Source organism: Harpegnathos saltator, unplaced genomic scaffold, assembly GCF_003227715.2.
Source record: "Harpegnathos saltator strain DR-91 unplaced genomic scaffold, Hsal_v8.6 scaffold604, whole genome shotgun sequence".
NCBI lineage: Eukaryota > Metazoa > Arthropoda > Insecta > Hymenoptera > Formicidae > Harpegnathos > Harpegnathos saltator.
In genome coordinates, this window is record NW_020230432.1 from 1,101,632 (window position 1) to 1,129,280 (window position 27,649).

General features: G+C 33.8%; 9 protein-coding genes across 14 annotated transcripts; all 9 read left to right on the plus strand.

Annotated features, from left to right (window-relative positions):
- The first annotated feature begins 185 nt into the window (after positions 1 to 185).
- On the plus strand, positions 186 to 3,060 carry LOC112588068 (uncharacterized). 2 transcript variants are annotated; one of them, XM_025304373.1, is made up of 9 exons: positions 186 to 211; positions 892 to 1,011; positions 1,112 to 1,229; positions 1,464 to 1,725; positions 1,947 to 2,063; positions 2,149 to 2,239; positions 2,422 to 2,570; positions 2,791 to 2,923; positions 2,994 to 3,060. In XM_025304373.1, exons 2-9 carry the CDS (start codon positions 952 to 954, stop codon positions 3,045 to 3,047), a joined length of 984 nt encoding a protein of 327 aa, XP_025160158.1. In that variant the 5' UTR covers positions 186 to 211; positions 892 to 951; the 3' UTR covers positions 3,048 to 3,060. The 2 variants fall into 2 exon arrangements, with proteins under 2 accessions (XP_025160158.1, XP_025160157.1); XM_025304372.1 differs by lacking the exon at positions 186 to 211 and adding an exon at positions 495 to 651.
- On the plus strand, positions 3,061 to 6,336 carry LOC109503859 (uncharacterized). The gene is made up of 9 exons (XM_025304374.1): positions 3,061 to 3,825; positions 4,111 to 4,230; positions 4,382 to 4,499; positions 4,731 to 4,992; positions 5,203 to 5,316; positions 5,381 to 5,471; positions 5,608 to 5,753; positions 5,928 to 6,060; positions 6,139 to 6,336. Exons 1-9 carry the CDS (start codon positions 3,682 to 3,684, stop codon positions 6,190 to 6,192), a joined length of 1,182 nt encoding a protein of 393 aa, XP_025160159.1. The 5' UTR covers positions 3,061 to 3,681; the 3' UTR covers positions 6,193 to 6,336.
- Positions 6,337 to 6,386: 50 nt separating this feature from the next.
- On the plus strand, positions 6,387 to 9,669 carry LOC109503860 (uncharacterized). 2 transcript variants are annotated; one of them, XM_019841471.1, is made up of 9 exons: positions 6,387 to 6,973; positions 7,304 to 7,423; positions 7,497 to 7,614; positions 7,787 to 8,048; positions 8,202 to 8,318; positions 8,390 to 8,480; positions 8,668 to 8,813; positions 9,186 to 9,318; positions 9,399 to 9,669. In XM_019841471.1, the coding sequence occupies exons 1-9, from the start codon at positions 6,740 to 6,742 to the stop codon at positions 9,450 to 9,452; spliced, it is 1,275 nt and encodes a 424-aa protein (XP_019697030.1). In that variant the 5' UTR covers positions 6,387 to 6,739; the 3' UTR covers positions 9,453 to 9,669. The 2 variants fall into 2 exon arrangements, with proteins under 2 accessions (XP_019697030.1, XP_019697032.1); XM_019841473.1 differs by having other exon boundaries at positions 7,787 to 7,922.
- A 28-nt stretch (positions 9,670 to 9,697) lies between these two features.
- On the plus strand, positions 9,698 to 13,022 carry LOC105183317 (uncharacterized). 3 transcript variants are annotated; one of them, XM_019841519.2, is made up of 9 exons: positions 9,698 to 10,480; positions 10,745 to 10,864; positions 10,999 to 11,116; positions 11,403 to 11,481; positions 11,644 to 11,754; positions 11,849 to 11,939; positions 12,312 to 12,457; positions 12,601 to 12,733; positions 12,801 to 13,022. In XM_019841519.2, the coding sequence occupies exons 1-9, from the start codon at positions 10,337 to 10,339 to the stop codon at positions 12,852 to 12,854; spliced, it is 996 nt and encodes a 331-aa protein (XP_019697078.2). In that variant the 5' UTR covers positions 9,698 to 10,336; the 3' UTR covers positions 12,855 to 13,022. The 3 variants fall into 3 exon arrangements, with proteins under 3 accessions (XP_019697078.2, XP_019697079.2, XP_019697080.2); XM_019841520.2 differs by having other exon boundaries at positions 12,601 to 12,706; XM_019841521.2 differs by lacking the exon at positions 12,801 to 13,022 and having other exon boundaries at positions 12,312 to 12,422; positions 12,601 to 12,724.
- Positions 13,023 to 13,875: 853 nt separating this feature from the next.
- LOC109503872 (uncharacterized) lies at positions 13,876 to 16,339 on the plus strand. 2 transcript variants are annotated; one of them, XM_025304385.1, is made up of 6 exons: positions 13,876 to 14,714; positions 14,904 to 15,014; positions 15,210 to 15,300; positions 15,472 to 15,617; positions 15,795 to 15,927; positions 16,014 to 16,339. In XM_025304385.1, the coding sequence occupies exons 1-6, from the start codon at positions 14,482 to 14,484 to the stop codon at positions 16,062 to 16,064; spliced, it is 765 nt and encodes a 254-aa protein (XP_025160170.1). In that variant the 5' UTR covers positions 13,876 to 14,481; the 3' UTR covers positions 16,065 to 16,339. The 2 variants fall into 2 exon arrangements, with proteins under 2 accessions (XP_025160170.1, XP_019697088.1); XM_019841529.1 differs by having other exon boundaries at positions 15,795 to 16,052.
- Positions 16,340 to 16,432: 93 nt separating this feature from the next.
- LOC105183318 (uncharacterized) lies at positions 16,433 to 19,952 on the plus strand. The gene is made up of 9 exons (XM_019841517.2): positions 16,433 to 17,248; positions 17,474 to 17,593; positions 17,734 to 17,851; positions 17,946 to 18,210; positions 18,386 to 18,496; positions 18,596 to 18,686; positions 19,018 to 19,163; positions 19,416 to 19,548; positions 19,721 to 19,952. Exons 1-9 carry the CDS (start codon positions 17,105 to 17,107, stop codon positions 19,772 to 19,774), a joined length of 1,182 nt encoding a protein of 393 aa, XP_019697076.2. The 5' UTR covers positions 16,433 to 17,104; the 3' UTR covers positions 19,775 to 19,952.
- Positions 19,953 to 20,095: 143 nt separating this feature from the next.
- On the plus strand, positions 20,096 to 23,841 carry LOC109503869 (uncharacterized). The gene is made up of 9 exons (XM_019841514.1): positions 20,096 to 20,984; positions 21,313 to 21,432; positions 21,563 to 21,680; positions 21,801 to 22,065; positions 22,259 to 22,375; positions 22,557 to 22,647; positions 22,876 to 23,021; positions 23,293 to 23,425; positions 23,510 to 23,841. The coding sequence occupies exons 1-9, from the start codon at positions 20,841 to 20,843 to the stop codon at positions 23,561 to 23,563; spliced, it is 1,188 nt and encodes a 395-aa protein (XP_019697073.1). The 5' UTR covers positions 20,096 to 20,840; the 3' UTR covers positions 23,564 to 23,841.
- A 45-nt stretch (positions 23,842 to 23,886) lies between these two features.
- Positions 23,887 to 26,160, plus strand: LOC109503873 (uncharacterized; the record flags this gene model as incomplete). Its single annotated transcript, XM_025304382.1, has 6 exons — positions 23,887 to 24,397; positions 24,730 to 24,849; positions 25,002 to 25,119; positions 25,237 to 25,501; positions 25,655 to 25,771; positions 26,145 to 26,160. Coding segments are annotated over exons 1-6 (780 nt in total), but the record flags the coding sequence as incomplete, so codon positions are not given.
- Positions 26,161 to 27,481, plus strand: LOC112589797 (odorant receptor 49a-like). The gene is made up of 4 exons (XM_025304391.1): positions 26,161 to 26,235; positions 26,762 to 26,907; positions 27,094 to 27,226; positions 27,342 to 27,481. Exons 1-4 carry the CDS (start codon positions 26,161 to 26,163, stop codon positions 27,393 to 27,395), a joined length of 408 nt encoding a protein of 135 aa, XP_025160176.1. The 3' UTR covers positions 27,396 to 27,481.
- The last annotated feature ends 168 nt before the right edge of the window (positions 27,482 to 27,649 follow it).

Consider the following 27,649-nt stretch of genomic DNA (forward strand, 5'->3'; position numbering starts at 1 on the left):
TTTATCTAACATGTTAACGTAGCACAGATACAGGTATTTCCTCAATATTTACCGATATCGCAGCAATGATACATCAGCATCTAAAATTGTATGGGACGAGCTTCAACTCAGAGATCAAAGATATGAGTGCTCGTGTCGAATCGAGACTCGTGAAGCAATATGAAGAAATACGAGTATATGTCTGCGCGATCTTCGTGGGATAATAACTCTTGTAAGGGTCATTCTTTTGTGAGAAAATCCACCTGGAAGAATTTCCTCCCCTGAGAAATCGATCGGTTAATTGAACGTTACTTTCCGACGACGTTACTTCGCGAACGCGACTGTCGAGCTTTCACGGTGTCATTTTACACGAATCATTGTCGTATTTACGCTACACAAGCAGTTTTTGCACAATTTAATGCTATAAAGACAAATTGCTTTATCGACTGTTGGAAGACAGGAAGAGATGCGCGCGCGCAACTCCGTCGGATCCTTCGCGGTCATACGTGTGTCAAACGCCGAATAGAAATGATCAGCATTGAGGTTCAATACTTTAATATCAGTAAAAATCTTCTGCTAGCTATCGGCTTGTGGCCTTACAGGCAAACTAGAATCACTCAACTTCAATACGTATTATTCTTCGGTATACTGTTGATCGCCATCATGTGTCATGTAAGGCAGTATCACTGCATAACAAATTGTTATATTGCAATTACCGGCTTTTTCATTTTCACATACTTGATGTATATATATATATATATATAAATATATTACGACCCTTGCGTCACCATTATATAATATCTGCGTAGATATTAATTATTAAATATTAATTGTATATAAAGTGCGATGGATTTTACATAATTCATAATTTACTAATCGCATACGCTCTATAGCAAAATTTTTTGGTTGTAGTTGACGACGTTTATCGTCACAGAATTCACAGTTGATATTGTTGTCGAAGTATTCTCCTCCATGTTCCTCTTCTTGAATTCTATGATTCAATATTCCACGTTTCGGATGAATAAAGTAACCGTGAGTTGACGCTACATTATGCTTGTATCAATGTAAATTCCATTAAAAATAATAGTTCCTATATAATAATCTTTAGCATAATAAGTTGTTAAAACTACAGATCAAAATAGTATTGGAAGAACTTCAACGCGTATGCGACAAGATGAAGGATAAGAACGAACTTGCTATTATTAAAAAATATGGAAATATTTCAAGACGTTATGCGTTTTGGCTCACAAGTAAAATAAAATCACTTAATGTCCGTTATTAATGACAATTAATTAATGACCATAATCATCACTGTTATGATATTACTAGTATATATATATTTCTCTTTTTCTGCGCACAATTAACTAATTAATTAATACTTAAGCAATCGTTAAATAGTTAAAGGGATATACAGAAAAAAATCGATCAAATATCACAAAATAAGTTGCAGTCGTTGAATTGTTTTAGCGTTCTTCCGTTTTTAGCGTTGGCCGTTTTGGGCGAATTCGGATTTATCCTGATGCAGTGTTGGTCACACATGCTCAACTTTATTCAACCGAGAAACATATCCATGCAACATACCTTGCTGTTCCCGATGGAATATCTTGTGGATCAGCAGAGATATTTCTACTTAATAATGTTGCACATGAACGCAGCCGTTTGCATAGGCATTACTGCATCTCTGGCAACAGGAACATTATTTATCGCGTGTCAAAAGTGCATCTGCGGATTGTTTATAGTCGCCAGGTAAGCAAATAAGTACAGAGATAACTGTCGTAAGCGTACGCGCAAAATATTAAAATTGAGAACATCTTTTTAACAATGCAAATGAAAATTGAGCTTGTTACTTCAAACCAAACTGAAGTGATAGCTTCTCATTCTGCAACGAGATGTAAAGATAAAGAAATACGGTCCACAGATTATACAATAACGATAACAGCTATATAATAACGATAGGTTATTTGCAGTTACCGTATCAAACACGCGATAAGAATCGACGCGTCAGAGAAGATCAACTCGTGCAGCCAAAATTTGGCCGTAATAAAGATCGCTAGGGCCGTGGAGATTCATCGGAATGCTATGAAGTGGGTTAGATTTAGTTATTAAGGTTATTCACTGGATTTAGTTATTCACGACAAGTAGTAATGCAAAATTTTCTTGCCTCTAAAGGTTCTCCCGATTTCTGGTGAATAAATTTCAATTGATGTTGAGCGTATTAATATTGGCCGGAGTAAGCAGTTTGAGTCTTAATCTTTTCCGCGTGAGTTTCTTTCGTTCTTCAGTACGCATGTTCGTGCAATTCTAAATGACGGTGTTTCAAGCGTGAAGTATCGCACTTGAGATTTATTAATCTTTTGGAAACGTAAAACCACAATAGATCGAGAGAGTACGTGAGATACATATACATGCATAACTTCTAACAACTTTATATTCATATCACAGATCTTTTCGATCATGTCGTCCAGATATCATAACTTCAAGGAATTGTTATTGCCCGCTGGATATATAATTCTAATCGCTATATACTTATTCTTAGCCAATTACATCGCGCAGGATCTCACGGATCATAACAAAAATATATTCGTTACCGCGTAAGAGACGTTCCTGTAAGAATGGCATTTATTACATAAATTGACATCTATATATATATGTATATCAGATAGTATATATAATTACTCTTCAAAGATGTTTGTATTAAAAGCGGAAGCTAACATATAGCTCTTAAAAATTGAGCGCCGATAATTACTTAGCTTCGTGTCTTCTTACTTCCGTCGAGTTGTCAATTTGCCTTGTTCAAGTAATAATTCGCAGGTACAACGTTTGCTGGTATAAAGCACCAATAAACGTGCAGAGGGTGATACTGTTTCTATTGCAACGAGGCACCAAAGAATTCACGGTGAAGGTCATTGGATGGCTCAACGGATCGCTAGAATGTTTTGCCTCGGTAAGAAATTCGATTGTCACAGCGCGTTGACGTCTCTTGCATTCTCAACTGAACAAAGTCTCTTTCGTAGCTGACGAATATATCGATATCATATTTCACCGTTTTGTACTCTACGCAAAAATAAGATGAAAAAGTATCGTCTAAATACATAGCAGAGAACAACAAGGCAACGTTATACTTCACGATTGTTTGAACGTATAATGAGCCTGTCCATTTCCGATTCTGTACCAAACGTAGCGGAGTTTCTTAGAAAACATAAAATATATTCTAACAATAATAAAATAGCAGTTTATCCTCTTCTAATACTCATTCACGTTCTGGTTGATAGTATATTAACAGCGAAAAACTGCGTCGAGTCGAAGCACATCGTATGAACGTACATGATGAAATAAAAGACAAGTAAATGCAATGTAGAGAAGCGTCAAATACGCTTGCGCAGTCTTGGCGCAACAAGGTTTCCTAAGGGGTATCTTTGATGGGAAATGACCATCTGGAAGAAATTCTCCCTTGGTAAATCGATTATTTAATCGCACGCTTTTTCCCGTTGATATTAGTGAAACGCAACTGCCGCGTTCTCACGATATTATTTCACACGAAACTTCGTTAAATTTACATTGATTTAAGCAATTTTGCCTTAATTTAATACTGTAAAGTGGACAAATTGCCTAATCGGTCGACGGGAAGTACAAAGAGGAACGAACGCTACTGCGAGACGAGCCTTACATGCCAGTCAAACGTATGTCCAATGTTACGTAGACATGATCAACATCGAAGATCAGTATTTTAGTTACAACAAATATTTTCTGCTAGCCCTCGGTCTGTGGCCGTATTGGCAAACAAGACTCGCTTATATTCAGTACATCTTCTTGCTTGGTTTTTTGTCAACCGCCATCATATTTCACGTAGGGAACAATGTTGTTGAAGAAGTATTATTGTGTGATAAATTTGCATTTTGTACTATGTGATAAATTTATTGTATTGTAGTTAACTATGAGCATCTTTATTTCTACATAATATTATATTTAGCCAGAGGCGGTGTGTGTGTGCGTGTGTGTGTAAAATAGCTAGATATTTTTTCTTTTTATAAAAAAATTTATTTTATGAAGGATGCTTTAAATAGGATTCATGATGTATTAATTAAGGATGTTCCTCATCGCAATGTGCCCGACGACGTTTGTTGTTTGCAGTTCACAACGTTTATCACCGCGAAATGTACTGTGTACCTTGTCATCAAAGTTCTTTCCTCCGCGTTCCTTTTCATCGACATCATGGTGCAATATTTCTCATTTCATACAAATAATGTAACCGTGAGTTGATATTTCACCGTGCATAAATGTCTGTGTAAATAATTTTGTTAAATCAGACTTTATATAATAATAATAATGATTTCATTATATGTGTGAGAAAAAGACTTTATGTAGTAATAATCTTCAGTATAAGAAATTATTGAAACGGCAGGTGAAAGTTTTACTTGAAGAACTTCAACGTATATGTGACGAGATAAAGGATAACAATGAACTTGCTATTATTAGAAGATACGGAAACGTTTCAAGATGTTACGCCATGTGGTTTATGGGTAAGATAATTTTTTATTATTTCTTGCTATGTAATTATATCTAATAATCAAAATTCATCATTATTATTATCGTTGTGATTGTAATTGTATTCGCGTAAATACGTACATATTTTAACGTACAACTGATTGAGTTGTTTCTTAAGCGGTTATTAAATATTTTGAAGATGATACCGATTATTTATCACAAAGTAAAAGGTAATCATTCAAATGTCAATGCTATCGCATTTTTAGTAAGTATCTTTTGTCTTAATCTCATCCTCATTTTGGTGTCATCCTGGCCGAGTATTCTTGACTTTGTTCAACCGAGAAATGAATCCAGACTGCGTAATCTGCTGTTTCCTATGGAATACTTCGTGGATCAACACAGATATTACTACTTAATACTCTTATACCAGAACACAATTATTTGCATAGGCACTGTCGCTCTGCTGTCGACGGGCTCGCTATTCTTTTCATTTCAGAAATATATCTGTGGAATGTTCACGATTGCCAGGTAAGAAGGTAAGTATTGAAGTGACTAGCAAATAAATGGGATTTCCAGATTGAGAATCCTTTTTCAAGCGAAATAAATATAATTTTCAGTTTGGTTTGCTTTGGACAGTACCAGACGCGAAACAGAAGAAGCAACTTCTTGCAACAATAAAAATAAAAAAGAATGCACCACTCGATAGATTGCTGTACAATAACGATATGTTATTTTTAGTTACCGTATTAAGCAATCGATAAAGTCCGATACGACACAAAAGACCAAACTGCAATGTAGAAATCCAATCGCGGAGATCGTTAGTGCCGTGGAAATTCATCGGAGAGCTATGAAGTTGGTATTTAATTAATAACAGGTACACGACATGTAGTAGTGAATCATTCGCTCGTCTCCTAAGGTTCTCAAAACATATGGTGAACGAATTTGAGGTGATGTTATGTATCTTAGTGGCGACCGGAGTGTGCAGTTTGAGTCTGAATCTTTTTCAAGTAAGTTTCGACTTTAAGTACGCATCGATAAAAATAAAATTCGTTTCCATAAAATTCCAAACAACTTGTCTCACGTTGAATTTGACATCTAACGTATATTACACATTAATCTCTAATCATGAAATTGGTGTCTCAGATTTTCCTGATTATATCGTCCGAATACAACATAAATGAATTGTTCTTACCTACGGGAGCCGCGATGATAATAGCTGTATATATGTTCTTAGCCAACTACATCGGCCAGGATCTTACAGACCACAATAGACAGATATTTATTGCTGCGTAAGACACTTTCTCATGGAGATAACATTTATAAAATAGTAATAGCTCTTGAAGGACATTCATATATTGAGAGTTTACACAGATTTTGGAAGTCGTATACCCAAAAATTACTTAATTTTTCGTCTTCTCACTTTTCTCGAGTTATCAGTCCATCTTCTAATTAATAATTCGCAGATACAACATTTGTTGGTATAAAACACCGTTAAACGTACAGAGGCTGATACTCTTCCTACTGCAACGAGGTGTCAAAGACTTCATGGTGAGCATCGGTGGACTGATTAACGCATCATTAGAGTGCTTCGCCATGGTAAGAAATTCTATCTGAGTACGTCGATATCTACTGCACATTCGATTAACATAATATGGAACTGTACTTTCTTCATAGATGGCAAACGTGTCAGTATCGTACTTCTCCGTCCTGTATTCTACACAAGGATAAAGCAAAGGACTGTTCGTCGAAGTAAATCGACAAAGCAAACGATGTACTTTACAAACGCTTGAGCGTTCTAGTGTTTGATCGTTTCTGAATCTGTAGCGAATATAGCTGTACTTCTACGAGATCATAAAATATCTTTCAAATGCACCAAAGTAATAGTGCAGCTTTTTTAGTACTGACATTTTGACAGATGACGCATTAGCAATGGAAACTTGGCGAGGCGAGTTCTCGCTCAGAAATTAAACGTAACGTATAAGTGTACATGTTGGAATGTAACATTGAAACATCGAATACGCTTGCGCGGCCTCCGTGCAACAGGTTTCCTCAGAGGTGCCTTTCTTTTATGGGAAAGTGTCATCTGCGGGTTGATTTTCCCTCCCTGAAATATCGACCGCCTAATCGCATGCTTTCAAATTTGATGTGTGTGAAATGCGGCTGGCACGTTCTCACGATATTATTTCGTGCGTTTCTTCTCTCATATTTGTTTCCTCCCTCATATTTGTATTAATTTAGGCAATTTCCGCTCAATTTCGTGCTACAAGGAGGAAAAATGAGCAATATATTGGTGATAAGCATGAAAGAGCACATGCATTCGAGATGCATTCTTCGAGAGATGCAAATGTTTGTCGAAAATCGTGAGATGATTGATATAGAAACTTTATACTTTAGTTTCAGTAAAACTCTTCTGCGATCTGTCGGTTTATGGCCGCATCAACATATGAGACTCATTCAACTTCAATATATTCTTTCATTTGGTATTCTATTAACTGTCATCGTGTTTCACGTACGGTGCAATTGTTGAAGCAGTATTATTATGTGATAAAATAAATTCAACGTCTACTTTCCTAAATTTTAAAGAATATAAGTGTTTGCATTTATTGCTGTTGCATTATGAGTGTTGCATCGCAATTATGAATAGCTACAATTATATGCTGTCCATTAAACAATTGTTGTATTAGAAAGCTAATGCAATAATTCATGACTCATAGTTCATAACTCATCATGATTTTTTTAATTTATCTAATGATTCATAATTCATAATAATGATTTATAATAATTTGTAAGAGATATCGATTTGTGATAGAGATCTTCTCGACGAAATTGTTGTTTGCAGTTCACAACGTTTATGACCGCAGAATGCACTTCGGATCTAATCGTTAAAGTTCTCGCTTCTATGTTCGTATTTATAAATATCATAGTTAAATACAGTTCATTCTGGGTAAATAGGGTAACTGTGAGTTAATTTTTTGCACACATATTCTCACACATAAAATTCTTCGACATAAGAAGTTGTTTAAACTACACAGATGAAGATATTGTTGGAACAACTTCAAAAAATATGTAGCGAGCTGAAGGACGAGAACGAGCTTGCTATCATAGCAAAATACGGAAATATCTCAAGAAGTTACACTATTTGGTTCACAGGTAAGGATTCATGAAATGTTGAGATTTTTTCATGATGCAAATCGTCCTATTTGTTCTCAATCTTTACGTAACTTGTAAACGTAAACCATAAACTATCTGAAAATCGAATCAATATATCGCAAGATAAAAATCAATCGTATAGGGCATCAACATTTGTGCACTTTTTTTGCAGTACATTTTATTTGCGGCGAATCTTTTTTCATTTTGATTCAGTCTTGGTCGAGCATTCTTGATTTTGTCCGACCGCAAAACGAGTCCAGACCGCGCATTATATTATTCCCAATGGAATACTTTGTGGATCAGCAAAGGTATTTCTGTTTAATCTTGCTGCACATAAATATAGCTCTTTGCATAGCAGGCATCACATTAGTGGGAGCGCTGGCGTTGCTCTTCGCGTGCCAGGAATGTGTCTGCGGGATGTTTACAATCGCTAAGTAAGAAAATAAGTATGATAAAATCATTGTTAGAAACACGCAACATCTTTTTCATTTCTCGATTGAAGTCTGTGCTTAATTATACAGACCAGATGTTCATTTTAGCTTGACACCTCAGAGGCAAATCTACTAATAGATAAAAAATACTTGCAGTTATCGTATAAAGTACTCAATGAGATACAACTCGCTGCGGAATGTTGACTTGACCGATAAAAATTTAATTTCCGAAAGGATAACCAGAGCTGTGGATATTCATCGCAAAGCTATGAAGTTGGTATCTAGCCGATTACGTATATACACAAATTATATATGTATAATGAAAAATTTGCTTGCACTTGAAGGTACTCCAAGTTTTTAATGTCAAGATTTGAGGTGGCGTTTGGCTTCTTAACAATGACCGTAGTGATCACTTTGACCCTTAATCTCTTTCGCGTAAGTTTTGACTCACATTCTCCAGCATTTTTTCGCACAATTGCGCACAATTCTCTGTTCATTAAACGCGCGGAATTACGATAGATTGCACAACCTGCAATGTGTAAAAAAGACAGCTTTTCACGAAACGTTTCAGCGAATTCGACAGATTGCCGCGTATTTCTAACGTGAAGTTTTCGCGTGCCAGATTTTTCAGATCATGTCGTCCGAATTTAACATCATGGAACTGATCTTACCCGTTGCATGGGCGATATCTATTATTCTATACATGTTCTTAGTGAATTACATTGGACAAGATCTTACGGACCACCATACTCAGATATTCGTCACCGTGTAAGACACATTTTCGAGAAACGCTGATTTTGATAAGCGAATAGACTTGCCTGTTTAACTCGTTCGCTATCGGTGTCACACACGTATGACGTAATGATTTCGCACGACAGCTGAGCATTGCATGTGTGTGACAGTAAACATTTTTTTTCCCATGTCCACATTATCAAATTAGTATCAACAAGCCTCTATTTTATATATTTGGCAAAAAAAATACAAATGTAAGGTAGTCTATGAGACGAGTTCCCGAAACAAATCCCGATAACGAACCTGTTAAAGATACTTATGACAAAATAAGCAATTCATCAAACGCATACGCGTCGAAAATAATTTTTTCCAATTATCTTCACTCGCCGTTGAACCAATGATTCGCAGATATAACATTCAATGGTACAAAGCGCCTTTACACGTGCAGAAGTCGATATTATTCCTTTTGCAAAAAGGTTCCAAGGATTTCACCCTGACCGTGGGTAGTATCATCAACGGTTCTCTGAAAAGCTTCGCTATGGTGAGGGAACTGCATGTGTCCGAGAAAATCGTACGCGTCTCATACGGACGAAATAATTCAGAGGGAGATTTTTTTTACAGCTAACGAATACTTCGATATCCTACTTCACTGTCCTATATTCTACGCAAAAGTAAGGCAAAAATTTATGAAGTAAGAGTAGTGTTGCAAAATGTAAATGATTAGTGACAAAGCAACAGCATAATTCTGATTGACGTAGAAAAGAGTATGCCGTAGCATAGTTTGTGCTAACTTATCTAAGACGTAAAATATATAATCTTTCAAACTCAACAAATTAATACGAGATATCATGCAGTTTTCAACCGATATATACTATATCCGATATATACTATACCGATATATACTATATCCGATATATACTATACCGATATATACTGATATATACTAATGTTTCCACCAATAACGTTGCGTGCGATACGATTAACAAGAAAGCGAGTCGTGATTCATATAATGTGATTGAGTCGAAAATATAGAATAAGATTCTTATACACGTGGCATCGGCTTTTTCTCGTTCGCACACTGCGAGACATTTCCCGCATTTATACGTTTGTACATAAACTGTCGGTACTAAAGCAATTGCCCATCCATTTAGAAAGGGAAGTCTCCTCTCAGGTATAACGGTCAAATATAACGTATGAATGCACGCGCTAAAATGACGGCAAAGAACGACAAATACTAGCAATACACACGTTTTATCAAATATTACAGTCAAGGCTATTTTTTTCGCGTGGGAAATAAACACCCGTTGTACTTCTTTGCACGCAAAATTGCTTCCTCAACGACGACTCATTTAAAAACATAGAGCTCTTTCAAGAGAAAATGACTAAATTGTGGGTAATTCAAATCTCATGGTACGGTACTCTCACACCGTGTTGTGCGTAATTTGACAGTAAAATTTACACAAAAAAAGTAGCGAGCTGCATCGATCGGTAAGAAGAGGGGATGAGTGATGTCTCGGCAACTTCCTCGCTGCTAAACACATCTCGGTATTCGAAGAGAAATGATCTGCGTAAAGTCGCTACAACTCGACCTCAATCGGATTCTCTTGCTGGCAGTCGGTTTATGGCCCTATGAACAATCCAAATTTGTTAGAGTGCAACTGATCGTGTTTTACGTTATCTTGGTAACCAGTATTATATTTCAGGTATGTCGGTCTCTTCAGATATTTATTATGTAATTAATAAGATCAATCCATATTGTTAGTCGCAACGATTATTTAGACATGACGATTACTTCAAATACGTAAATTTTCCGTCCAATTATTATTCGCATAAGAGCGACGCTTCTTAGGCTCTAATGATTTTAGAGAATTTAATGATTTTTAGACTCTCTGTTTGCTATTGAGCATCAAGTTACGCAAGTTACTTTCGTCACACGAAATTTTTGTTCTCTCTTTTCTTTCCTGCAGTTTACAGCATTCATCACTGCTGAATGCAATTCGCAATTGGTCATCGAGATTTTCTCAAATGCATTCTTCTTCATTACCCTCGCGATCGAGTACAACACGTTCAGTTTTAACATGGACACTGTGAGTATACGCAAATTCGTACAGACGTTTACTCATTCGGGAAACACCTCGCGTTGCAAAGCACTCTGTGATATACGACAGACCATGTCAAACTTCGCTAAAAGAAACGGCATAGAAAATCATTTAAACGACAGGTGAAATATCTACTGGAGGTTCTCCAATATACCTACAACGAACTGAGGGACGATGGAGAAATCGCGATCATAAAAAAATACGGGACTATCGCGAAACGTTATACCTATGTGCTTACGAGTAAGATAATCACTCTTCATCTTTATATTAAGGCATTTTAAATCAATGCATTTTAAAAGAATATGTGATCTTATAATAGCTTTTCAAAACCGTTCTTCAGTAATGTCCATGTTTGGAATTTTTTCCGTTATGCTTCTGCCGTTTTGGCCGTGTTTTCTCGACAATGTGTTCTCCATGAACGAATCTCGATCACATGTCTCGCTATACATCGTTACGGAGTATTTTGTCAATCAGGAGAAATACTTCTACTTAATTCTACTGCATGTAAACTTGGCGTTTTGCATAGGCTGGATTGCGTTATTGGCGGTAGGAACAATGACCATCACGTATTGGCAATACGCCCGCGGGATGTATCAAGTTGCCAGGTGAGGAAATTATTGACACGAATTATGATCGTGAAAAACATCGATCTTGGGCAATCTAAAAACGGCTGTTCGACAAAATCGTGAGATTTGTTCGAGTCATAACGCCTTGCGTTACATGTGACTAAATTGTCATATAATTACAGCAAAATCAATTATTTGCAGTTACCGTGTGGAACAAGCTATAATGGGCAATGCTCTAAAAGTAAACGGTATAAACGACATTGACTTGAAAAAGATAATTTGTGGCATAGATATGCATCGCAAGGCTTTGACGTTGGTATCCATCCCTGAAGTGAACTTTGCACGATTATGTATTTTATTTGGATATAATTAGTAAAATAATAATAATATTCTCCTATCTTTAAAGGTTTGTAAAGTATCTCTTATCCAAAGTCGAGGTATCTTATTTCTGTCTAATGATAGGCGTAGTGATTGTCTTGAGCCTCAATCTTTATCGAGTAAGTATTGCTTTCTTCTATTGAAATACGTTGACTACCATTTCTATATAGAGATGATTTTATTTACTCACTCACGAGCAATATTGTTAAAAAATATTCTTATCTAACCCACTTTATCCAATAAAGAATAATGTGATATTATGAAAATATTAAATAAAATTTATTAGAGACTCTATTTTTTCTTTTTTTTTAAAAGGAAGATTAAGATTTAAGATTTAATTTAAGATTTTTTAAGAAGAATATGTACTATGGATTGAATTAACAAAAACAGACGTTACAAGGCACGAGAAAGTATATGTCTCTACGTATAAAAACGCGTTATATTTTAATGAGATCATAGAAAAATAAATCGTTTCGTTGTACATGTTTCAGATTTTTGACGGCTTATCATCCGGAGTTAACATTGAAAAATTAATATCGCCTACTGTGTTTTTGGTTACCAACTATATATTGATGTTCCTTGTCAACTATATCGCGCAACAAGTTAAGGATCACAATAATCTTTTATTCATTACAATGTAAGAAATATTTTTACAGTTGTGCGCGAGCGTAATTTCGATATAAGATAAAATTTTAAGCACATGCAAAAGTATATCTTGGGAATTATTTAACATCGTTTACTTTGTAAAATTGCCGATTAAATTGAATTATTTTTTCGTAGATACAATATTCAATGGTACATAACACCCTTGTATATACAGAGAATAATACTATTTTTGCTACAAATGGGCACTAAACCTTTCAACATGAATCTTGCCGGGCTAATGGTAGGATCCCTGGAGAGTTTTAACATGGTAAAAATTCTATAAAAATATATTAATGCATCTTATACGTTAAAACAAATTGTCCTCTTCGTTATAGTTGACCAGCACATCTCTATCCTACTTTGCTGTTATTTATTCCATGAGACAATGATTTATGAATTAGTGAACTGATACTGTACAACGTCTAATGATATTAATGCTAGATTTATCATATATATTATATAAGTTGAAATTGATAAAACACGTGACATCGATGTCGTTAGTATAATATGATAAAATGACGTTCAACGTCAGTATAATGAAGATTTTTTTCAAATCCTGTTCGATGTTATTATCTATATTTCTTTTAATTTTATACATACGTTACGAAATATATGACATTATCCTTAAATAGAATAATTTGTTAACCCACACGCACATGGCTCGATTGATAATAAAATTAGTTTTAACAAAAAGTGATATTATCATCATGTGTGCATCATGATAAAGATTCGAAAATTGGAGTTTAAAAGTTACTCATGCAAATGTAATTTAGTAGACATGTATGCAGGGCTGAAAAAACGAACAATTGTAACGCAGAGAAATGGTGACTGCGCAACAACTCCTCAAAAAAGCGTCTCTAGAATGTTTCTTTGTGGGAAAAGTACATATGTCAAATTGCCATCGGCGCCAAGTCGATTATTTAAATTGCAGGACTCATTTTCATGGCAAATTTTCAAATTGCGAGTTTATAGTCTCGCGGTTGTACTTCCCGTTTCTTCGAGTAATACATGGTACATCAGGTAAATTAGAGAATTTATCCTAAAATATAAAACCATAAAAGAGAACTTTCAGATTAAGCGATCGATTGAACAGAGAGAATAGACACGCCCATTGCTTTAAGTACGGTCAAACGCGTTTTGTTACTCGTAGAGAAATGATCTGCGTAAACAGGTATCTCAGCTTTAATCGTTTTCTTTTGCGCACAATTGGCTTATGGCCTTACGAACAATCCAAAATCATTCGCCTATGGTTGGTATGTCTCTATGGTGTCTTAATCAGTTCTATCATATTTCAGGTACGTCTCAATATATATATTCTTAGTTCTTTATAAAATATTTGACTGTTATGGTATTAATAAAATTATACACCGTTATATTTTCAGTAATAACATACACACATAGCCATTTAGATATAATTATATATGATAACAATATAACACGTGCATTCTTATCATGATATAATTATCATAAATAAGTGATTTAGGTTTCTCCATTTGCTGACGAGATATGAAAGTTACTTTTGCAACGCGGCGCTTCAATGAATTCTTTTTTCTCACAGCTTACAACATTTTTCACCTCGGAATGTACTCCGCAGTTTATCATTGAAATTCTTTCCCCTGTAACTTTTTTCACTATCTACATTATAAAATACAACTCCTATAGCCTTAATATGGACACTGTAAGTGATCGATTAACAAATTCTGAATTACTCATGTGAACACATCTCACAATAATCCTCATCGCGCTTCATTTCTTGTTAAACTTTGCAAAAATGAATGGTAGATAAAGTATTTGTTGGAACTACTTCAATATACGTTTGATGAGCTGAAAGACGAAGGTGAAATAGCTATTATAGAGGAGTACGGGAATGTCGGCAAACGTTATACTATTGCGCTCACAGGCAAGACAACGCATCGTTTTAATGTTTATTCACGTACATAATAAAACACCTGTGCCACGATAATTCTTTTAAACCGTCCGTTAGTGTTCGGTGTTTGCGGCATAACTGTTCTTACGATGCTCTCATTTTGGCCGACCATTCTCGACATTGTGTTGCCTGCGAACGAATCTCGACCGCATCCGCAGCTGCAGATCATGACAGAATATTTCATCGATCCGGAAAAGTATTTCTTTTTCATTCTGTTGCATGCGAATGCGGCATATTGCATAGGCGGGCTCGTAATGCTGGCGATAGGCACGATGAACATTGCGTACATTCAACTCATCTGCGGCATATTCAAGATCAGCAGGTGAGAACACGTAACGATAAAAATCGAGATTTGGCTCAGTTCAATTCAATTCTTCTGCTCTCAAGCTTTCATATTCGATAGAATCGTCATTGTTTCATCACGAAATTTGCTCACGTCTTAAGCGTAGCCGCGCGATTAAATTACTTGGTGTGTAAACTGAATAGAATAACAACTGCTTGTCATTTTCAGTTATCGCATGGAGCAGATTATGATGATCTGTACCGTAAACAATGCTGGGAATCAAAATTTAATTCATAAAGGGATCGTTTATGCTGTGAAAATGCATCGTAGAGCTATGAGGTTGGTATCCTTCGTGCAAATCGACACGTGCATATTTGACTTAGAGAAATACATAAAGCAATAATATTGGAGATTCTGAATTACACTTATAAAAAAATGCAGTTTAACGTGAACAAGTTCGAAAAATACTCACTTATCGCATATTATACATGTTGTCTTTAATGTGTCTTCATGAAAAGTAACTCTTTTATTTAGATTTATCAAAGTTTATATATCTAAGATGGAAGTGCCCTTCTTCCTTATAATAGTGGCAGGAGTAATTTCCTCGAGCCTCAATCTTTTTCGAGTAAGATGCGTTGTCTATTTTATAACACCCAGCAATATCATATCCAGTTAAGATTCGCACAGTTTCTACAATAAGAATTCGAATTAATTAAACCTGCTTGATATTATATGGTGCAATTCGTAAGGATCGCGATTGAAATGTGTGAAATTGACCGTGGAACATGAATCTCAGCTTTTTCAGGAGATATCGGTCGGATTTGACTTAAGGAAAATGATATTGCCCACTATATTTTTATATATCTTTTATATATACGTAATCCTCGCCAACAATTGTGCTCAACAAATTATGGATCACAACGATCACGTATTTGCTACTGTGTAAGAGATGTTTCTACAACTCTAGCAATATAGATGTATATATATTAATCAACATGAGAAAAAACAAAGTTAAAATATTTCGTAAAACAAAATAGTTATGTTAAAGTTCTTCCCCCCTCCCGAGTCTTAACTTTTTCCTACGTAAAGTTGACCGATAATTTCTCAATCATCTCGTAGGTATAATATTGAATGGTATGAGGCTCCTTTAACTATACAAAAAATGATATTGTTCATGCTGCAAAAGGGCAATAAACCTTTTCTCGTGAATCTTGGAGGAGTATTCACAGCATCCTTAGAAAGCGCCGCCAAGGTAAGAGATATATATTATATCACGCAATTTCTTCGATGCGGGATATTTCGGATAAATTAAACTGAAGAATATGCGTCTCATTATAGTTGATGAGTACTTCAATGTCTTACTTCACTGTTCTTTATTCTACACAATAAGAATCTACGATGGAAAATAATCCAAGCGCTCTGTCAAAACAAACGGCACAATAAATGTTGGACCGGAGTGTTAACCGCTTGTGCGCGGATTAAAAATTTCTATATATAATAAATTCCTGGTTTTATAGAAAGTACAAAATTAAGAATGAACAATATTATATTTGATGAGGAATATTTATCGAGTTAGGTTTTGTTTAAATATCATTGTAATTAAGTGCTACCAGAAATTATGGAAAATTTTACTAAGCCACACACAAGAGAAATATAATATAATATTTTTCCACTTGTAAAAAATCAATATAAACAATAAATCATATAATTTAATTTTATCTAATATTTTAATATTATCTAACGGTATGTATCTTAAATATTCATCTTAACTATTCAATTGTGTCTTAATCTTAACATCTTAAATATTCAATTGTATCTTAATCTTAATAGAACATCGCGTTTATTAAGATAGGTATTCAAGAAAAATGTAAGTAATATTTATTTAAGGAAAGACGTTATTTAAAACAGGAGAATGACCTGTAGGTAAAAAGTAGCAGTAAGGCAACAGGATTACAAACATTGCGAGAACATAAAAGTGGCTATAAAGTGAGGATATTCAGCATGAAATGCGATATGTACTTCGTCGATGAATCGATAACTGGTATGTCGGTTTCTAAGGCAGAAGACACCCCACCAAAGAATCGAACATAATTTGCGGATGATTACGAAGAGAAAAATGAAGAGAGGGAATATTATCGCTGCGGAAAGTGACCGATCTTTTTTTTCATGAGAAAGGAACATCCGTGGGTGTTCCTCCGATATAAAATCAATTATTTAACCACATATTTCTTTCGAAAGGAGAAAATTGTCAAATTGCACATCATTATATATATAAGGCTATTCGTTATAGATTGGCCGTAATTTTACGGCGCCGCGGTTTGCTATAAAGAACAAATTACGAAATGCGCGATCGATTGTTGGAAAAGAGGGGATAAACGGAGCCTTGACAACTTCTTCGCGATCAGACGCATCCTGGTACTCAAAGAGAGATGATCTGCGTAAAATCGTTGCAACTCGATCTAAATCGAGCTCTCTTGCTAATGGTGGGTTTATGGCCTTATAAGCAATCCAAATTTGCCAGAGTGCAATTGATCGTATTCTACATTATCTTAATAAGCAGTATTATATTTCAGGTATGTCGGTCTCTTCAGATGTTTATTGTACAATTAATGAGATCAATCCATATTGTGACTCATAACGATTATTTAGACGATTACTTCAAATATGTAAATATTTCGTTCAGTTATTAGTCGCATAAGACTCTAATGATTTTAAAGAATCAAAAGATTCTGTAGCTTTTACCATCGTACACCATAAGTTATTATTGCGACGCGAAATTTTTCTTTTCTTTCCCGCAGTTTACGACGTTCATCACGGCAGAATGCAATTCACAGATGGTCATTGAGATTCTCTCAAACGCATTCTTCTTCATTACCCTTGCAATTAAATACAATATGTTCAATTTTAACATGGATACTGTGAGTATACGCAGATTCGCACAGATATTTACTTATTCGGGAAATACGAACACCTTGCGTTGCAAAGCACTCTGCGATATACGACAGACCATGTCAAACTTTGCTAAAAGAAACGGCATAGAAAATCATTTAAACGACAGGTGAAATATCTACTGGAGGTTCTCCAATATACCTACAACGAGCTGAGGGACGATGGAGAAATCGCGATCATAAAAAAATACGGGACTATCGCGAAACGTTATACCTATGCGCTTACGAGTAAGATAATCACTCTTCATCTTTATATTAAGGCTATCAATGCATTTTATAAGAGTACGCGATTTTATAATAGCTTTTTAAAACCGTTTTTCAGTACTGTCCGTGTTTGGAATTTTTTCCGTTATGCTTCTGCCGTTTTGGCCGCGTTTTCTCGACAACGTGTTCTCCATGAACGAATCTCGATCACATGTCTCGCTATACATCGTTACGGAGTACTTTGTCAATCAGGAGAAATACTTCTATTTAATTCTACTGCATGTAAACTCCGCGTTTTGCATAGGCTGGATTGCATTGCTGGCGGTAGGAACAATGACTATTGCGTGTTGGCAATATGCCTGCGGGATGTTTCAAATCGCTAGGTGAGGAAATTATTGATTAAAATTATGAGAAACATAGATATTGGACAGTCCTATAGCTGTTCGACAAAACCGCGAGATTTTTACTTCAAGATTTGCTCGAGTCGTAATGCCCCTCGTTACATGCGGCTAAATTGTCTGATTGTCGTATAATTACAGCAATACCAGTTGTTTGCAGTTACCGTATGGAACAGGCTATGATGGACGACGCTCTAAAAATAAACGATACGTACAACATTGGCTTGAAAAGGATAATCTGTGGCATTGATATGCATCGCAAAGCTCTGGCGTTAGTATCTATCTTTGAAGTGAATCTCGCGTGGTCCTACTCGAATATAATTCGAGTAAATAAATAAAAAATAATAATAATACGCTCTCAACTTTAAAGGTTTGTAAAATATTTCTTATCCAAAATCGAGGTATCTTATTTCTTTCTAATGACAGGCGTAGTGATTACCTTGAGTCTCAATCTCTATCGAGTAAGTATTATTTTCTTCGCTAGTGAAATACATTGGCTGCTAATTCTATTTATATTTCTATAAAGATACGATTTTATTTATTCGGCCACGAGTGAATAAATACTTCTATGAATTTATTACATACACTGGAAAATAATATAATATTATGTAAATATTAAATAGAATTCACTGAAAATATTATTTTTTTTTAATTTAATGATATTTTGTGGTATAAACTGGATGATTGAAAACGGGTGTTACAAGACATGAGACATATTTTAATGTACAAAAACACGTCAGGTCTTAATTAGATTGTAAGGAAATGTATCATTTTGTCGTACATGATTGTTAGGTTTTTGACGGTTTATCATCTGGAGTTGATATCGAAAAGTTAATATCACCTGCTGTGTTTTTGGCTACCAACTATGTATTGATGTTCCTTTCCAACTATACTGCACAACAAGTTAAGGATCATAATGATCTCTTATTCATTACAGCGTAAGAAACATTTTTACATTTGTGTATAACTGAATGTAGACGCGCTATGTTTGCTGTGTGTATATCAAATACCTACAAAATACAAATAAATTTTTTATAACGTACTATATAAAATGTTTTCCGCTATAAAATAAAATATTCCGATATAAAGTAAAATAAGCTAAATGCATGAAAAAATATGTGTTGAGTGCGTATTATTCAACATTATTAATTTTTTTAAATCTTCAATTAGATTCGGTTATTCTTTCGTAGATATAATATTCAATGGTATGTAACACCCTTATATATACAGAGAATAATATTATTCCTGCTCCAAAAGGGTATTAAATCGTTCAACATGAATCTCGTTGGACTAATGGTGGGATCTCTGGAGGGTTTCAGCACGGTAAAAATTCTATGAAAAAATCTTGATGTATCTTGACAATACACGATCTCCGAGGAATGTGCCAAGGATATTCCTAGAACGTTGAAACGTCCTTCGAACGTCCTTAGGACATCCCCTGGGTACCTGTGCTGTTAAGATTATACATTAAAATAAATTGTTCTGTTCGTTATAGTTGGCGAGCGCATCAATATCTTACTTCGCTGTTATATATTCTGTGAGACAATGATTTATGAGTTATGAACTGATGCCATAACATCTAATGATATTAGTTCTAAATATATATATCATATAAGTTAAAATTGATAGAATACGTAGACTTCGATATAATTAGTATAGGATTAAATGACGTTCAACGTCTCAGTAATAAAGATTTCTTTAAATCCTGATCGATTTTATCATCTATGTTTCTCCTAATTTTATATGTGCATTACGAAATATATGACATTATTCTTAAATAGAATAATTTATTAATACTCATATTTTTAGTATCATCAAATGTTTTTAATTCAGTATCCAATAAAAGAAGCAAAATAATAAGCATAATAATAATAAAAATTAAAGATAAGTAGTCTATGATAACCAGTCGTGAAAGTCGAAACGTACAAGGATTTAAAAGAAAATTCAAAAAATTTAAAAGCTGCTTACATAAAAATTGTTTGAAGCAGGATTGAAGAAACGAACAATTGCGATACAAAAAATGAAGACTGCGACTGCGTAACGTTTCCTCAAAAGAGTTCCTCAGGAATGATTCTCTGTGAGGAAAACACATATGTCAAATTATCATCGACGTGAATTCTATTACAAATGTTGCGAGAACAGAAAAGAGGCTATAAAGATGTAAAGTGAGGATATTCACCATGACATACGATGCGTACTTCGCCGACGATAAATCGATAACTGGTATGTCGGTTTCTAAGGCAAGAGGCGCCCCACCAAAGAATCGAACATAATTTGTGGATGAGTACGAAGGGAAAAATGAAGATAGGGAATATTATCGCTGCGGAAAGTGACCGGTCTTTCTTTTTTCACGAGAAAAGAACATCCGTGAATATTCTTCCGATATAAAATCAATTATTTAACCACATATTTCTTTCGAAAGGAGAAAATTGTCAAATTGTACATCTTTATACACATATACGGCTATTCGCTATAGATTGGCCTTAATTTTACGACGTCGCGTGTTGCTATAAAGAACAAATTACGAAATATGCGATCAATCGTTGGAAAAGAGGGGATAAACAAAGCCTCGGCAACTTCCTCGCGATCAGACACATGCTAGTACTCAAAGAGAGATGATCTGCGTAAAGTCGTTGCAGCTCGATTTAAATCGAGTTCTCTTACTGGCGGTCGGTTTATGGCCTTACGAGCAATCCATATTCGTTCGATTGCAATTAATTTTGTTCTACGGTATCCTGATAACCTCTTTTGTAGCTCAAGTACGTCTTCTTCGATATTTATGTATTTGAATTATTGATATTATTCCGTAAATAATAAACTCCCGTGTCTTGTGATTTATTAACAATTCTCGGCATAAATCTACATTTCGTTATACAACAATACAACATTATACTAATCTACTAATGTCTAAAGAATTTATATTTCAAGTGGAATATAATTATAGTAAACAATTCTGTTTGTGCAGAATTTCTTTTTGTTGTTACACGTAAAGCAATAGCTATTAAATAATAACAAAATGATCCGTTTGTCAATAAAACATGGAAGTCGTTTTTAAGACACTAATCTAACAAAAAATCTTTTTTACAGCTTGCAACATTTCTAACGTCGAAATGCACCTTGCAGTTCGTGATGGAAATCTTATCTGCTGTGAGTTTCTTCATTTGCTTCATGATAAAATATATCACGTTTTGCTTTAATACCGATATTGTAAGTAGATATTTTTATAATTATTTATTCTTACACTAGAGTACATCACATGCTACAATGCACATTAAACAACTGATTAAAGTTCTTAATCAAATTTAATAGAAGTATTCGATATAAAAATCATTGACAGGTGAAACGTTTCTTAGAAATAATGCAACATACTTATAATGAACTAACAGATGAGAACGAAATCGCTATTATAGAAAAGTACGGAACTATTGCGAAACATTGCAACTACATAATCACATGTGAGACAATCGATTTTAATTTTAGTTATACCAAAATTTTTAACAGAGGCACAGTTAAGGTTTCATAACGTTACATATTATATGAGTTACGTTTATATAACAACTCTTTAAAATCTTTAGTGCTCTGCATGTCCGCGATATTTAATTTTATATTTCTCCCGTTCTGGCCGCGAGTTCTGAATGTCGTATGGCTTGCAAACGAATCTCATTCACTTCCATTGTTGCAAATTAAGACGGAGTACTTTTGCAATCAAGAAAAATACTTTTATCTGATTTTACTTCATACAAACGCAGTCTTTTGCATTGGGGAGGTTGTATTATTAGCGACAGGAGCGATTATCATAGCATATTTATATCACGCCTGTGGAATGTTTAAAGTCGCCAGGTGAGAAAATTTACATGGCATCGTATATTAAAATTTAAGTCACGGGTAAAATAAATTTTATCATATGGAAAGTAAAAAAAATCGAAAATTTCATCAGATTACGGTTTTTCTATTTTAATTAAAAAATTAGGTTGCATTCTAATGTTTATGCAATTAGATTATTATGTAATAACAATATTTCAATTGTTTGCAGTTATCGTATGGAGCAAGCTGTGAAAATCAATACCATGAAAATAAATGACATGATGAATGAGAATTCAACTTACAAGATGATAGTTCATGCAATAGATATGCATCGAAATGCTATAAAGTTAGTATGTGTTCGATATTTGTAAAGTGCGTATAAGATATATTATTGTGGATTACGAGATGGCGCAACCGACTTTGTTGATCAATTATTTGAACAATTTATAATTTATATTTGTTCTTAACAAAAAAGTGGAGCTTATAGTTTCCCAATCATAATCAGCGGTAATTTTTTTCTTTTGCAGGTCTGCAAAGATTTTTATATCCGATCTTAATGTATGTTTATTTTTTTTAATAGCGTTTGGAACAATTTCCACGAGCCTTAATCTTTATCGAGTACGTATGTAATAATTAACTTATTCAGTACTAAACAATATATTCAGCCGTGGTAATACTTGTAAAGTGTATATAAAATATATAATGGATGAATACAATCATCCTTTGTACTAGAAAACTATGAAGCCAGTGAATAAAATCAACCGAGCACGTCATGAAACGGTCGACAAAAAATTTAAAATCGTAATGAAAATGTAAGAAATTGAAGGCATTATACACATGTTTCAGATTTTTCATGAGTTGACAACTGAATGTGATTTCGAAAAGCTAATAACACCTATCCTATTTTTGTTGACTCTGTATGTGTATATGATTTTCTCCAATTATTGCGGACAGATTGTTATAGATCACAATGAAGAAATGTTTGCCACCGTGTAAGATTTTTTTAACTAGTAACATTTTTTTATATTTTACAATATATATATGTGATATATACGATATATATGAAAAAGATTTTACAACACAAGATATAAAATGACAAAATGTAGAATAAAATAATATAAATATAAAATAATATAAATATAAATATAAAGGGATGGGAAAAGAAATATTATAAAAACAGAACACGTATCTGTATACTAAAAATTACTCCTATATCTTATCGACCTAAAGTTATCGATTATACATTTAGTCATTATTTCGTAGATACAGCATTCAATGGTACAGCACTCCATTACGAATTCAGAAAATAATATTATTTCTTCTGCAGAAAGGGACTAAAACTTTTTATATGAATGTTGGGGGATTATTTGTCGGATCCCTGAAAGGTCTCAGTACGGTACGAATTTTACTATATACCAGGATATTATCTTTTTCCAGAACAATATATATTCATCAATATAGGAAAATATTTTTATTTCAGCTGGTAAGCACGTCGGTATCTTACTTCATGATTATGTATTCTACAATGACGTAGAAATTAGAACAGAATTAATAAGAAATATGTTATTTCTGAATGTAGTTATCACTTAATTAAATGAAAATGAAACAAAACATCAACGAAACATCAACAAGAACAATTATCACGAAGTTATTTGCTATTGCAATATGCTTTTCGACATATGTACGGTAATAGAATATGTCGCATATAATTTTTATATAATATTACATAACATTGTCTTCGAATCAAAATTATCTTTTATGGAGAATGATGTATAATGTAACCCAATACGAAACAATGTTATATATTCTTGACACTTAACGTATTGTTTATTGCTCCGCGCACAAAGCTCTGGAGCATATACATCCTGCGTAAAACTTTCCACGTGGAATTATAATTCTGACAAGTGGTGACTGCGACTGCATGATTTTCAACTAGCAAAGTTTCTCCAGTACATTTTTCTTTGTAAGAAAACTGCACATGGGTTAAATTACTGCTGGCGTGAGGTCGATCGCTTTATTATGAACTTCTTTCATCCAAACAATTTATTAAATTGCACGTTTTGCCCACTTAGGTGATAACTATAGAATTGCGTTAATTTTCCGACATATAAATTGGCTAAAGCGAAAAAATTATGTAATATGCGATCGATTGTTGGAAAAGAGGGGATGAACGGAGCCTCGACAACTTCCTCGCGATCAGACGCAATCACGCACTCACGGAGAAATGATCTGTGTAAAGTCGTTGCAACTCGATCTAAATCAAGTTCTCTTGCTAGCAGTTGGTTTGTGGCCTTTCAAGCAATCCATATTCGTCCGATTGCAATTAATTTTGTTCTACAGTATCCTGATAATCTCCATTGTATGCCAAGTACGTCAGCCTTTTTAGTACTTGTGTAATTATTGATATTATTTTGTAAAAAATAAAATCCCACATCTTCTAGTTTATTAACAATTCTTGACATAAATCTACGTTTTGTTATATAATAGTATAACAACGTTATATTAACTTATTAATGGCTGTAGAATTTATATTTCAACTGGAATATACGTAATTATAGTAAACAATTCTACTTGTGTACCTTTTTTATTGTTGTTACACGTAAAGCAACAGCTATTAAATAATGATAAAATCATACATTTGTCAATAAAACATGGAAATTGTTTTTGTGACAATAATCTAAAAAAAAATGTTTTCCATAGCTTGCATCATTTCTAACGACGAAATGCACCTCGCAGTTCGTCATAGAAGTTTTGTCTGTCGTGAATTTCTTCATTTTCTTCATGATAAAATATATCACGTTTTGCTTTAATATCGATACTGTAAGTAGATATTTTATAACTATTTATTCTTACATTGAAGAGAGAAAGAGAGAGAATACATCACATACTGCACTACGCATTAAACAACCGAAAATAAAATTTTTTGTCGATCTTAATCAAAACATACGATATAAAAATTCTTCAAATGACAGGTGAAGTATTTCTTGAAAATAATGCAACATACATATAACGAGCTAAAAGATGAGAACGAAATTGTCATCATAAAAAAATACGGAACCCTCGCGAAACATTGCAACTATATAATCACACGTGAGACAATCGATTTTAATTTTAGTTACACCAAAATTTTTATTAGAGATACAGTTGAAGGTTTTATAACATTACATGTTATATGAACTATATTTATAAACTCTTTAAAATGTTTAGTGTTCGGCATTGTTGGCATATTTAGTTTTATGTTCTTGCCATTCTGGCCGCGACTCCTGGATGTCATATGGCCCACAAACGAATCTCGTCCACATTCATTGTTGCAATTTAAGGCGGAGTACTTTTGCAATCAAGAAAAATACTTCTATTTGATTTTATTTCACACAAACGCAGTCTTTTACATTGGGGAGACTATATTATTAGCGACAGGGGCGATTATCATAGCATATTTACACTACGTCTGTGGAATGTTTAAAGTTGCCAGGTGAGAAAATTTACGCGGTAAATAATATTAGAATTTAAGATACAAATGAATTTGATTTCACCATAAAATCGTAATTTTTCTGCTTCAAAGGATTAAATCATATTTTAATGTCTATGGAACTTATTGTATGATAATAACATTTATTATTTGCAGTTATCGGATAGATCAGATCTTGAAGACCAATGCGTTAAAAATGGCTGATATGGAAAATGAGAAATTTACTTGCAGGAAGATAATTTGTGCAATAGACATGCATCGAAATGCTATAAAGTTAGTATATATTTCATAATGCTTTCTCTCTCTTTCTCTTTCTTATAAAATGTATATAAAATATATATTATAATACGTATGGAAGATTATTTGTTACTTATTCTTCCAAATTGATATCTGTAAAATTTTAAACTCAAAATTTGTTTTCAACATATTTATCATTCAGAATGTAAATACTCTAAAAGAAGATATAGTTTATAATATATGCACGTAGAAGTTACATATAAACTATTTCGTATAAGAAATTTTTTGAAACGAATGTTAATTGTATAATTGGATAGAGTTCTTGTAGGTCCAAAAATGGGTTCTATGTGATAAAATGTACACTATATACACTATATACAATAGTGGTAATTTTTTCTTATCTTTACAGGTCTATAGATTTTTTTATGTCGAAACTTAATGCATGTTTCTTTTTTTTAATAATATCCGCAACAATTTCCACGAGCCTTAATCTTTTATGGGTACGTATATAATAATTTATCTTTTTGGTACAACGAAATCTAGCCGTAAATATTCATGATTGGACTTGGCAGAATGTTCAAGTAGCATGTACGCGCATCAAATAACTATTTTTTCATACAATTTTTAACCCTTTAACTGCTGAGATATTAAATGACCAGTATGACCCTCTTCGCTAAGTTATTTTTACAATTATAAAATATTTTATAATGATAAGAGATGGCACTATATGCCCGCTCAATTCAAATGTTTTTTACAAACTAAATTAAATGGGTATTACACATTGAAAGTCCAAATCGAGTAAACTCGATCGTAGCAAGGCCGTCATTTTTTTCCACACTCGAGTTATCTCGACCGTAGCAGTTAAAGGGTTAAGAACCTGCACCTAGCGGCAGGTGGATACTGACATGTTCCGTACCGGGAAGGTATGTTAATGAGTAAAATCGACTGAGCATCACATGAAACAGTCAAGAAGAAAATTAAAATCGTAATAAAAATGTAATTGAACGCATTGTACACGTGTTTCAGATCTTTCATGAGTTGACAACCAAGTGTGATTTCGAGAAGCTAGTAACACCTATCCTAATTTTAATTACTCTGTATGTGTATATGTTCCTCTCTAATTATTGCGGACAGATTGTTATAGATCACAATGAAGAAGTATTTACCACCCTGTAAGACACATTTTTATATTTTACGACTATGCTATACGCGGAAGAGATTTTATATAACGCAAAGCATAAAGTTACGAAATGTAAATTAAAATAATATAAATATAAAAGGGAGGGGAAAGAAATATTATACGGAAACAAATCACGTTATGTGTGTTATTGATTGTATATTTAGTCATTATTTCGTAGGTACAGTATTCAATGGTACTGCGCTCCATTACGTATCCAGAAAATAATATTATTTCTTCTGCAGAAGGGGACTAAAACTTTTCATATGAATATCGGTGGACTGTTTGTCGCATCTCTGAAAGGTTTCAGTACGGTACGTGTTCTATCATGCATCAAAATTATTTTCTTTTAGAGTATGTATGTTTAGAGTATGTTAGAGTTAGTAATGTATATTCAACGAGAAAAAGATACTAGAATTTTCATTCTAGCTGGCAAGCACGTCGACATCTTACTTCACAATTATATATTCTACAATGATGTAGAAATTGATGAGAATATATATCATACAGAGTTGAAAAGAAAATAAAGTTGACGAGAAATATATTACCTTTTAACATATTATTAATTAAATGGCATCTATTATTTAATTAAATATCAACAACAAAAATTATTATGAAATTATTTTCTGTTGCAATATACTTATGGACTTATGGACGTATATGCTATGATGTAATAACATATATTGCATGCAATTGTCACATAATTGTTATTGTATGTATATAATACCGTCTTCGAA

Bases quoted from the DNA above. Each gene is read 5' to 3' on its own strand.
- LOC112588068 (XM_025304372.1), top strand. From the start codon at position 508: ATGATCAGCATTGAGGTTCAATACTTTAATATCAGTAAAAATCTTCTG. The intron at 2,064-2,148 runs GTGGGTTAGATT...TTGCCTCTAAAG, and splicing joins ATTCATCGGAATGCTATGAA to GTTCTCCCGATTTCTGGTGA. The intron at 2,571-2,790 runs GTAAGAGACGTT...AATAATTCGCAG, and splicing joins AAAAATATATTCGTTACCGC to GTACAACGTTTGCTGGTATA.
- LOC109503859 (XM_025304374.1), top strand. From the start codon at position 3,682: ATGATCAACATCGAAGATCAGTATTTTAGTTACAACAAATATTTTCTG. The intron at 4,500-4,730 runs GTAAGATAATTT...TCGCATTTTTAG, and splicing joins TTACGCCATGTGGTTTATGG to TAAGTATCTTTTGTCTTAAT. The intron at 5,754-5,927 runs GTAAGACACTTT...AATAATTCGCAG, and splicing joins AGACAGATATTTATTGCTGC to ATACAACATTTGTTGGTATA.
- LOC109503860 (XM_019841471.1), top strand. From the start codon at position 6,740: ATGAGCAATATATTGGTGATAAGCATGAAAGAGCACATGCATTCGAGA. The intron at 8,049-8,201 runs GTAAGAAAATAA...AAATACTTGCAG, and splicing joins GGGATGTTTACAATCGCTAA to TTATCGTATAAAGTACTCAA. The intron at 8,814-9,185 runs GTAAGACACATT...AATGATTCGCAG, and splicing joins ACTCAGATATTCGTCACCGT to ATATAACATTCAATGGTACA.
- LOC105183317 (XM_019841519.2), top strand. From the start codon at position 10,337: ATGATCTGCGTAAAGTCGCTACAACTCGACCTCAATCGGATTCTCTTG. The intron at 11,117-11,402 runs GTAAGATAATCA...CGTTTTGCATAG, and splicing joins TTATACCTATGTGCTTACGA to GCTGGATTGCGTTATTGGCG. The intron at 11,755-11,848 runs GTTGGTATCCAT...CTATCTTTAAAG, and splicing joins ATGCATCGCAAGGCTTTGAC to GTTTGTAAAGTATCTCTTAT.
- LOC109503872 (XM_019841529.1), top strand. From the start codon at position 14,482: ATGCTCTCATTTTGGCCGACCATTCTCGACATTGTGTTGCCTGCGAAC. The intron at 14,715-14,903 runs GTGAGAACACGT...TGTCATTTTCAG, and splicing joins GGCATATTCAAGATCAGCAG to TTATCGCATGGAGCAGATTA. The intron at 15,015-15,209 runs GTTGGTATCCTT...TCTTTTATTTAG, and splicing joins ATGCATCGTAGAGCTATGAG to ATTTATCAAAGTTTATATAT.
- LOC105183318 (XM_019841517.2), top strand. From the start codon at position 17,105: ATGATCTGCGTAAAATCGTTGCAACTCGATCTAAATCGAGCTCTCTTG. The intron at 17,249-17,473 runs GTATGTCGGTCT...TCTTTCCCGCAG, and splicing joins TAAGCAGTATTATATTTCAG to TTTACGACGTTCATCACGGC. The intron at 17,594-17,733 runs GTGAGTATACGC...TTTAAACGACAG, and splicing joins TCAATTTTAACATGGATACT to GTGAAATATCTACTGGAGGT.
- LOC109503869 (XM_019841514.1), top strand. From the start codon at position 20,841: ATGATCTGCGTAAAGTCGTTGCAGCTCGATTTAAATCGAGTTCTCTTA. The intron at 22,376-22,556 runs GTTAGTATGTGT...TTTCTTTTGCAG, and splicing joins ATGCATCGAAATGCTATAAA to GTCTGCAAAGATTTTTATAT. The intron at 23,426-23,509 runs GTACGAATTTTA...TTTTTATTTCAG, and splicing joins CCCTGAAAGGTCTCAGTACG to CTGGTAAGCACGTCGGTATC.
- LOC112589797 (XM_025304391.1), top strand. From the start codon at position 26,161: ATGTCGAAACTTAATGCATGTTTCTTTTTTTTAATAATATCCGCAACA. The intron at 26,908-27,093 runs GTAAGACACATT...ATTATTTCGTAG, and splicing joins GAAGAAGTATTTACCACCCT to GTACAGTATTCAATGGTACT. The intron at 27,227-27,341 runs GTACGTGTTCTA...TTTTCATTCTAG, and splicing joins CTCTGAAAGGTTTCAGTACG to CTGGCAAGCACGTCGACATC.